The sequence below is a fragment of the Gopherus flavomarginatus genome, chromosome 2 (genome assembly GCF_025201925.1).
Source record: "Gopherus flavomarginatus isolate rGopFla2 chromosome 2, rGopFla2.mat.asm, whole genome shotgun sequence".
Classification (NCBI taxonomy): Eukaryota; Metazoa; Chordata; order Testudines; family Testudinidae; genus Gopherus; species Gopherus flavomarginatus.
The window spans coordinates 19,791,070-19,801,781 of NC_066618.1; the positions used below are offsets into that span (position 1 = coordinate 19,791,070).

At 45.7% G+C, this 10,712-nt stretch overlaps 1 protein-coding gene across 1 annotated transcript; it reads left to right on the forward strand.

Moving 5' to 3' along the window:
- The first annotated feature begins 5,303 nt into the window (after nt 1–5,303).
- Nucleotides 5,304–10,091, forward strand: EN2 (engrailed homeobox 2). The gene is made up of 2 exons (XM_050940436.1): nt 5,304–6,142; nt 9,655–10,091. Exons 1-2 carry the CDS (start codon nt 5,434–5,436, stop codon nt 9,969–9,971), a joined length of 1,026 nt encoding a protein of 341 aa, XP_050796393.1. The 5' UTR covers nt 5,304–5,433; the 3' UTR covers nt 9,972–10,091.
- The last annotated feature ends 621 nt before the right edge of the window (nt 10,092–10,712 follow it).

Consider the following 10,712-nt stretch of genomic DNA (forward strand, 5'->3'; position numbering starts at 1 on the left):
TCTAATTCTAAAGAAAAAAAATAACCTTCAACACAATGTGGTCACTTAGCAGTACAATCCCCCCACTTTCCAGCCCACGGCCACTCATTAGCATGCCCACCTCACCGTCAGTGCATTGTTAGGCTGAGGGTGTATGTTCAGCATAAACAGGTGATCACATTTCCATGATCCCCAAGAAAAGTAAACCTCAGGCTTTCTAGACCATCCAGTTACCACAACTGACGGGGAAGTCTTCCTGATGTGAAGCCCAAACAGTTACAGAAAACGGATCACCTGGACTGATTGCCCGTCTCACCTTAATGGCAGGTCACGTCCAGAGCCTGAAAAGCTGTCTGGTTTTTCCCTGTTCAGCTTTATGAAGTGTGGGTTTCTGAAGTATATTTGCTATCTGCGTTATGTAATAAAAACCTAGCAGCAGGGCAAAAGGCAGCCTCAGAACTATGATCTGTGTTCGAGGCTTTCCTCCCACGGTACCTTACCAGAGTACAGCTTTGTGGTGAGTGTGGATCTTTTTTGGACAACAGTTTACATTTATTTTAACCACTAGGGAAGTCAAACCTCCCGTTGACTTTTTTCCTTCCCTGTCCATAAAAGCTGTACAATTGGAGCCCTACTGCGTGTGTTGGCATCAGCATAACGCTGGACACACAGCGTAGTGCCCAGTTACCGTTCAAAAGCCTTCACGCAAGGACGAATGGGGGTATGGCTCCTTTTTCCTCCCATCCTCGGAAACAGACTCCAATGGCTGTCTTGTTAATAGTGATTCCCCGTAACACGTTTGGGAAGCAATAACAAGCAATGCTGTTCGGTTTAGCTGCCTCTGGGGGTTTGTAGTGCCCGGTTAGGATCTTATCTGGTTGGGTTTAACCACTTCTGTGCTTGCCCGTTTCTCAAACTATATGAGTATTTATTTTTCAAAACAATTGCCTCTGGCAGTAGATACAAAAACGTTCACCTCCTCTGCAGTCACCATTGTTCGGGGGGAGAGATGGGGCGCGGGGGGAGAGGACGAGAAGAAATGAATTCCAGAGGCATTATTGGGTTGGAAATCTCATAAAACTCTGTGAAATGTGGTGCATCTCAACTATTTGCAGGCAGTATCCTGGCCTTTTGTTGCAAGGATGGGGTGTGTTTGAATGTGGGGCAGGTTCTCTGGATTTTTCACGGGGTACTGTGCATTTTGCCTCTTTGGTTCTGTGGGGGCTGTCCCTGCTGAGTGCCGCGCACTACCAGAGCCGAGGGGGCAGAGGGGGCAGAGTTGGCCTTGGATCTGTCAGCGTAGCCTTTGCCATTGTTTCTGTTATGATTTAGCTTTCAGAATGATCAGGGCACCTCTACCAACGGTGTGACTGACAAGTCCAGCGAAGGACTGGCCTATCTAATTGCTTTCATGACTTCTAACTTCCATCATATCAGCCAGTATGAGCAGCAAGAGACAAGGTTAGCAGAGTAAAGATACAAATCGCCCTGCTCTTAGCCTCATTGCAGCATGACAGTCTAATATTTTCAATGGAATTGCAGAGCAAGCCACACCATGCCTGGAATACAATCGATCTGGACTACTTTGACCTTCTAATGTTTCCAAATTTTAATCTAATAACTAACCTTTCTGGGTGTGATACGTGAAAAATGTAAAAACAAGGGTGTTATAAAAGTGTGACATTTTTATTTTATTTTATTTTTGCTACCGATTCTTATGCTTTAGAGGGAAATGCATTTTTAATGGTAGCCATTTACTTGATCCACGTTTTAACTAGACAGGTATATTAGGGGAAAGAAATACACAGTCCATCGCTGGATATGAAAATCTACTTTAGCAGTCACCAGCTCTATTCGATACCTTGAAAAAGCACAAACCTACTTCAAAGTACGCACCTCCTCCCCCCGGGCCATCTGCAGTAGTTAGTAAGTAAAAAGTATATTTACTTAGGTAAAACAAAAAGCATTTGCAGTACTACTGCATTCTGAAAATAAAATTGCTGCTGCAAATCTTTGAAATAGGATTGAACTTCTAGACAGAAATACTACTGGAAAAGAATGTAACTCAAATGTCCTTAGTCAGGTATTAGACCATCTCTTTCCCCTCCATTCTGTAGAGCAGAGTGGTTTCTTTACCGGGTCAGTTTCAGTTATTGTTTTGTGCAACTTTGTTTATCTCCTGCTTTGGAGTTTGTCTGAGGAATTCTCTTCACCTCCCTGCCTGTTTGGAAATATTCGCTTTATAAATGTCTCTGCTAAAGATCTTTTTAACAAATGGAAAAGTTGAAGTGTCATCGCACGGTGACAGTAAGACATGTTTGGTACACTGGACAGGGAAGTTTATTTCAAGATATTTTAAATTCTAGTCAATAACTTGGATCCGCCCGGGAGCGAAATATTTGACGTGCAACACCTTGAGCGCGTTTAATTATGGGGTAGTAGCAAGCCAGGGCTTCGAAGTAATTAGAAAATACTTCTTGGGAGACAGACTAATCGCTTTTCATGGGGCACTTCAAAAAAAAATTAACCCCTGGTGCTTGTTTGAGCAAAAACAACTTTAGGTCATCAGGACCTGATCTCATTGCTGGGTCCTCTGGACGATGCAAAAGAGATTCGCTGCGTCCTTTTCCTCCAGACCCGCAAAGACACATTTGAATGACCCTCCACCCAAACCAGCAATAACAAAACCCTTCGCAATACTTTCAGTGTCAGTCTGAGTGGCACAAAAGCGATATCCAAACGAAGGATCTTATGAGCGGGGACCTGCATAGGCGAGGGACCGACCGTCTCTGTGGTCTTGCGGACTGAAAGGGGAATGAAAACCCAGGAGGTGGTTGCCCAGATTTGTGTCTAGACGCTCCAGGATGTCGCTTGATGAGGGTTTCCTACAAACAAGACTAGATTGTGCTCTGTGCAGTTACACCCTCCTGGTTTCTAGCCCATCCTGGCATTCCCCATTTGACTGCAGCTGTTGAGCACTAAAGATAGCCCATAATTACCAGTGCTAAGTCCATATCACATCATCATCGCCTTCACCATGAGTGGGCACCATGCATGACTGTGCGTGGGCTTGCTTCGGGTCCTCCCCCGTGGGAAGGCTAATTAATTTGATGTGGGTGTTTTGGTTCCCTTTTAGCTCAGACAATTGCCGCTTGCTCTCTCCTCGCACCTGAGAAAACGGTGCCTCAAAGAACAAGGCAACAGCAAAAGTTGGAACCTGGTGGGCAAAGCGAGGGCTCAGGAACCAGCCCGGGGGAGGGAATCGGCTCTGCAGCCTCCGGCAACTTTCCTGGTCTCCCAGCTCTTCCTCCCCTTGTATCCGCGCGCTCTGCTCCCAGCCTCCCTGCACTTGTGTCGGCCTCCCAGCCCTTTGCCTTCCTGCCCGTGCAGGCTTCTCGGCTCCCCGGCTCCTCTCCGGAGCAGGGGAGGGGAGACATGCCGCGGGGGCGAGGCGAGGGGACCATCTAGCTTTGCAACCCCGGGAAGGGCAGGCGCTGCCTCCTGATTGTTTGTGTTTTGGCCTCTCGCCTTCATTTCGTCTCTGGCGCTGGCTGGCTCTGGTGCCCGCCGATCACAACAGTTTTTTGGCATCGCTTCTCTCCTTTCCCTTCCCTCCCCCAGGGTGTGTGTTATTAAAGCGGCACTAACTCTCCTGCGCTTCACTGACCTTTTGGTGACTTTCACAAATTCAAGACCAGTCAAGCAAAGATCCCGCGGATCGCAGCTGATTATTTTTGTTTTGTCTGTGGGCGGATTGTTTAGGGCGGTGGGCAGGAAAATTCGTAGCAACAACAGAATGAGATTTTTGGTAATGCCAATGGGAAGGTAGGGAGTGGGGGGTGGGGGTGGATAGGGAGACCCACTTTGAAACTACACGTGAGACCCCTTCAAAATTACATAATCCCCCCTTTCCAACCCAGATAGACTTTGATCCCAATTTTTGATTTCACGGAATTTCTTTCTAAAGACAAAGGCAAGCGAATGGACATCGCGGCAGTTTTTCAATACGAAAAATTAGCATTTGATTCTTTTGATGAAGAGAAAAACTTCGGGAGGGGGACAGGGGCAGAATCGCGTCGCATTGCCTGTCCATGGGAAACCTCTCTGTTTAATATTGTTTCTGAAGCTGGAATAAATGATCAAAGGCTTCTGTCCAGCTTTCAACAGAACGAGTCAATTATCATTCCCACCTCTGTTTATTTCCCTGACACCGCAGCCAGCACCACCACCTCCAACATTTGAAAAAGAAGCCACCTTGTCTCCCTGTTATATTTGCACTGGTCTTCTGCAGGGTGTATTTCAGAATCAGGGGAAACGGAGGAGGGGAGAGATTAGGGAGCGAGCGAAAGAGTTGTTCTAAAATTAACTGCATCTGATTTTTATCCCCTTGCAAATAAAGGGGCTGCAGAAAAAAAATCCCTTTGTATCACACAGCAGCTCGTTTAATATTATTTATGCATTTGTGCAAGGAATTGTGGGATTTCTCCCTTCTCCCTCCCACCCCATGGTAAACAATATGGAAATTTAAAAAAATATATACTGGAGGCTTTTCTAATGAATCAGACAAAGATATAAAGCGAAAGAGATCAGCAGGGCAAATGGTGATGTATCTATCTGTTGTTTAGGGGTTAGCTAGTTGTGCATTCTCTCTCCTTTAAAAAACACACACACGCTCGAGTAGAGAGGACACTATTACTTTAAAAGAAGGGGAGGGGGCAGATAGAGGAAAGGGGGGTGCTGCTGTCATTTACTAGAGTGCTACTGTATCACGTGTGGCAATGCCTCCTCTGCCATTGGCCAAAGGCACGTGTCTAGGATACCGGACTTGCAACGTCACTTGAGGGGCTCTATTAAAAATAAGAACAAAAATCCAGAGTGAAAGTATTGCAGGTTCAGTTTAAGTGGCTTCTAAATTTATACCCAAACTATAGAGAGACCGAGAGAGATTTTTCTTAACTCCTGCCACGTAACCTGGAATATTTTATTCAGAGGGGGAGTGAGAGAGTGCTGCCTTGCTTGTACCTATGTCTCTGTGTGTCTCAGCCTGCGTATGCTGTGCGGTGTGTAGAGAGAAATATACACCCTCTTCTAGAGTCTCTCTCTCCAAGCAGATGTGGCCGCATTGAAATTTTTATTATTCTTTTTATTTTTCTCCTTGAAGAATCTTCACAATTTTTTTTAGGATACTGTTGGCCTCTTTTTTTCTTTTAAAACCCAGGAGCTGGAGAAGAGAGAGAGAAAGAGAGAGCGGGGTTGGGGGGGCGGAAAGCGTTGTTAATGAAAGTCCTAATGATGAACACATTTTGGGGGAAAGAATGCGCTGGTTTGCAGAACTGAAAGGCTAACAAGCGGAAGAAAGAAAGGAAAAGAAAAGAAGGGGGGTTTAAAAACAACGTTTTGGGTATAAAGTCCGAGCACACCCGAGGCTCTGATTTCGCCAACTCTGGATTGTGAATGTTATTTGAACTGAGCGGAGCCAGGGAACAAACAAACACACGTTTTATAAAACCCACTCGCTCGCGCACAAAAAGGGGTGGGAGTGGGGGCTTAAAAAGAGAAACATTTGGGGATTTGCGCTACAGCATGGAGGAGAATGACCACAGTCCTAGGGAAGAAGCACTGGAGCAGCAGGAGTCCAGCAGCAGCGGCAGCAGCAGCGATGCGGAGCCCAACAGGAGCCGGGCGATGATCCTGCCGGTGGTTCTGCAGGCGCCTGGGAATCACCAGCACCCGCACCGGATCACGAACTTTTTCATAGACAACATCCTGAGGCCGGAGTTCGGGCGGAGGAAGGAAGGGGGGACCTGCAGCAGCGGAGGCAGCAGCGGCAGTAGCCCGGAGCAGCTGCTCGTAGCCGGCAGGGAGAACCGACGGAGTCCCTCTGCGGCGCCGGGAGCTGGGGGGCAGCTCACCGGCGGAGGGGGAGGCTCCGCGGGCGAAGGAGAAGGAGGCTCCAAAGCCCTTGCCCTCAATGGGGGAGCCAAGAAAGCGGGAGACTCCGGGGCCCTGGAAGGAGCCTTGAAATCCCGAGGGCTAAGCGGCGGCGATCTGTCTGTGAGCTCGGACTCTGATAGCTCCCAAGCCAGCTCCAACACCAGTAACCAGCCCATGCTCTGGCCAGCCTGGGTTTACTGTACTAGATACTCGGACAGGCCTTCTTCAGGTAAGACCTCTCTTCACTAGCACTTGCCAGGAGCCCGGCCTCCCCTTCCCCTCACCCCCTGGCCCCACTTCACAGGCTGGTTTCCACCAAGCCCCTCTCCCGCTCTCTGTATCAACCAACCATTGAATCAGTGAAGCCTAAACTGATCTTTCCACATGGCTCTGCAGAAAATATTTGGTTGGTTGAAAAGCGACGGGAAAAAAATATAGTCACCCAAATTAAAAAAAAAAAACCGGAGAGAAACACTTTTTTTAAAAAACGTTTTTAAATGTAATGAAGATATGGAGATGTTTTTACTATAGGCAGATGAAAACGAAAGCGGATAAACTGAAAAATAATTCCTTCTGCCTACACAGAGAGAGAGAGAGCGACCAGCAGTTAGCTTTGCTAGATCTTAAAACAGAGAGGGACGGTGCTAGTGTGGGGATTTGGGGTTTGGCATGGTATTAAAAAGAAAAGGTGGGAAAAAATCCATTAAAGCCCCTGCTTTGAACTCCACGGAGATCCTCAAAGGAATCTGCCCGTCTTCTCCTTTCGAGTAAAATCCCGGGGTTTGTTTGGAAGGCGAGGAGTGGAATTCATATATCCAGCTGCCTATCCAATAGGCCTTGCATTGTGCATTTGAAAATCCAAATATTTTTATTGTTTTTAAATAGGCCCTTAACTCGCCGTTGTCTCCTTTCTTTGTTTTGCTTTCTGTAATTTTCATACGTGCACTTTAGTTCAGATCTTCATGGGAACAGGAAAGATTTCCAGAGGATGAGAAAGTTATTCAGAGGATCTGGGAAGGCGTGCCTGCTGGAGTGAGATTTCAGAAGAAACTCCTGAAATTCTCTCTCTGAAGCGGTTTAAAACCCACAGAGCAAATTTCATTGTTTTAATGTAGGAAAAGCAGGAGTGGATATAGGGTTTTTTATTATTTTTTTAACCTTCATTCAAAAGAATTAGAAACCTCTTTAAAATACAGTTGTCTAGGCTGTAAAACAGAATTTTAAAAAAAATCTATTCACAGGAAAAGTATTTTCCAACAGCGATTAGCCAGTCCCTTCCCCAACCTCCACCCCGAACTGTTGTACAGTTGAACATAGGAATGCAGGTTGGGTTTAAAAATAGTGTGTAATAAATGAGAAGGAACTCTTTAGCTCCAATATTCCAGTTTGAATTGAAATTTACTCCATTGTTCTCCACTCCTCTCCTTTGTTAATATTTAATTAACATATATCCTCACAATGGCACAGGCCAGAGAGAGAACACTCGCTGGTGGTTTGTAGAATAATATTAAAAAGAATAAATAAAATAAAATAATTTTGAGCCATGCAAAACGCCAACCTACTCCCTGTTACGATGTAAATAAACGTTTGGATTTCTGTATTACCCCGATGTAATGTAAGAAAGGGGGTTTCTTAACAATTCTGTTTACGGGATAAAATATAGATATATGTTATTGCTTCTAGATGCACGTTTCACCTTTCAGTAGCGAAGTCATTCCTGGATTTAAAATACTTAATTTAACGCGTTTGTATTTTTAAAAATCCCAAAGAATTTGTATCCTTTGCCAGACACTTTTTTTCTGAAGATGTGTTTTGGGTAAATATAGAGAGAGAGAGGCTACTGGGCACACTTATGAAAAGGGAGCGAATTACACCATAGCCCTGGACACTTTAAGTTTCCTAGACAATGGTACAGACAGAGAAAAGAGGTGAGATCGAGAATCCTTAGCAAAACTGGAGAGCTGGGTGGTTCTTTTTACAGTATTTGTTTCTTTTTATTTCGAGCACAATGCAAGGGTCGATTTGAAGCAAAGAGAAAGGGACAAAGATTGGGGTTTGTTGTTGTTTTCAAAGCTGAAGATTATTTCTAACCAACGCCTTTGGAGCTGGGCTGGTTGGTTCTGGAAACGCGGCACTAAACTAGAAAAAACAAACCTGTCCCATAGGCGTAGAGGCAGAAATATGTAAATTCAAAAGAAAATCACAATACACCAGCAGCTTAGGCATTATTGATGTAAGAATCCCCTTTACAAACAGGACTCTTTTCATTTCTCATACCTTGTGGATAATAATTAGGGCTTTTAAATAGATGTATGTAAACTAGAATGGGAGACTGCGGAGGGGGAATTGTAATTGGGAAGATGGTGGACGCTTTCCCAGGCATTGTGGTCATTATGTGGCCTATTTACACTGTATATTATATCTATTAAAGCTGGGAACTAACCAAGCCCGGTGTATTCCCATTTTCTCTTGTGCAGGATAGATCCACTTCCTGGCTGGCTTTGTCAGTCACATTTCAGCCTGTGGCAGAACCCGTCTTCCGCCCTTTGATTGACTTGTCACCAGCCAGAAGCCTTTTTTCTTATTGCTTTAAACCCGCGGGTTTAGGTGCTGTTTACAGTTTCCTAACTACGGTGATGCTCACGTGTCCCTGTGCTTTTAGGGGTCTGGCTTTTACAGACACCATATGGATGCCAAAAATTAGGATCATGTGTAAAATTTCAACTGGCCTGGTCCCCTCTTGGAGAGGGTTGTCAGGAAGCTCGCGTGGGCCGAGCAGAGAGCCCCCAGGACCTTCCTGCAAAGTGTAACACAAAATGGGGGGAGGGGGGTAAGAGAGCCAGAGATCGCTGAAGCTGGAATTGATTCTCCCCTTACCAATATATCCACTCACATACCCAATTCTCCACAGATTAGAGGCCATCGACAGTAGCATCCCTCCAAGGAAGGACTTCCAGAAATGGAGCTGGCAAATACACACCAGCATTACCCTGCGGCTTCCCACAACCCGCCCCAGCCCCACAGCCTCCACCCCAGGGATGCGAACTGCGTCCTTCTTTGTGGGGCGTTCCAGCGGCTGCCCCAGGCAGGGGAGAGTTTAAGTCCCAAAGATGGTGGTTAAAAAGGAAACAATGAACTTGGGTGGATGTGACTCCCATGTCTCATGCAATAGAGCAGCTGTGGAAAGCGGCTTTTGTAGAGGTGTGTGGGCCTGTGTCTGCCTCCCTCCTGCCCCCGCTCCCTTCTTTTCCCTTTTGCAAGAGGCTCTGGGGTCCCAGGCAGCAGCTCCCCTTTGGTCACCAGACTGCAGGCCCCGAATGCCTCTTCCTCGCCTCGCACACGGCAGACTCATGTCTGCCCCACTGCCCCCCACACCAGGCATTCACTGAAAGGAGGGAGGGGAGATCGCTCTCTCCTCGCAAGGGTTGATCTAGTGACTTCAGTTTGAAACTCTCTCGCCAAAGCAGCGCGAAAAGAGACGAGCAAGGCCTTCGTGTCATTCAGTGTCCGGAGCTCCTGGCTGGGCGCAGGGTACCAAGTGGCACCCATACTAATGACCTTAAGTCCTCGAATTTCTTTGAGATCGTTTCTCCCGCCCCTCCCCGCCCAATAATCATAAGATGTTGCCATTTCAAACCAACCAACCAACCTCTCACTCCCGGACCCCCTTTCCAGCCCCCCCGGCCCCATCACTTCTCTTGTGTGTGTTTCTGATGAGTTTTCTTTCGCCCTGGACCTTAGGCCCCCGCTCTCGTAAACCAAAGAAGAAGAATCCCAACAAAGAAGACAAGCGTCCCAGGACAGCCTTCACTGCGGAGCAGCTGCAGAGACTGAAAGCGGAGTTTCAGACGAACAGATACTTGACGGAGCAGAGGAGGCAGAGCCTGGCTCAGGAACTCAGCCTCAACGAGTCTCAGATCAAAATCTGGTTTCAGAACAAACGAGCCAAAATCAAGAAAGCCACTGGCAACAAGAACACCCTGGCGGTGCATCTCATGGCACAAGGACTGTACAACCACTCCACCACATCAAAAGACGGCAAGTCAGACAGTGAATAGAAGGGAGGCCTGGGGAAGGCCGGGGAAGGGGGCAGTTTTCAGTCAAAGTTTATACAATGCAATAATTTAATTAAAAAAATAAAATAAGGGCCAGTGTATAAAGATTATACCAGCATTAATAGTGAAAATGTGTATTAGATATAATTCTGCAATATTCTATGTGTATATAATTTACAGGTAAGGTGTAAAAATCCAAAATATCTGATTATAAAATATTTTTGATTTTGTTTTGTTTTATTTTGGTTCTATGGAGATTTTAGATGGTATCTTTATCAATTTTTTTAATGCTTAAGTTACATTTTTATAGACTTAAGCGCTGTTTTAATGGACATTGGACACTGTTTTTTGAAATTCAAAAAAAATAATAATTAAATACAACTTTTGCTGAAGTCCAAAGATTTTTATTGCTGCATTTCACACGACTGTGAACCGAATAAATAGTTCTCCGGTTTGTTCGATGAATTTTACCATTATTATTTTTTGTGTTTGGCTTTGGGGATAGAAAACAACAATTTAATTAAAAAAAAAGTAACAGGGAAAGAAACCCCAAGGCATTGTATTAACAAAAATGTCCAGGATCCTTTCTTTAATTTGCCCTCACTTCTTCATTCGGCTGGGCTCAATCAAAGGCTAGAGGGTGTACATGACTCTGAGAAAGGTGGCCAGCAAGGGATGGGGGCGATCAAGGAGTTTATTTGGCCCTTAGTTGATTTTTTCCCTTCCTCATAGCTTGGTTGGAAA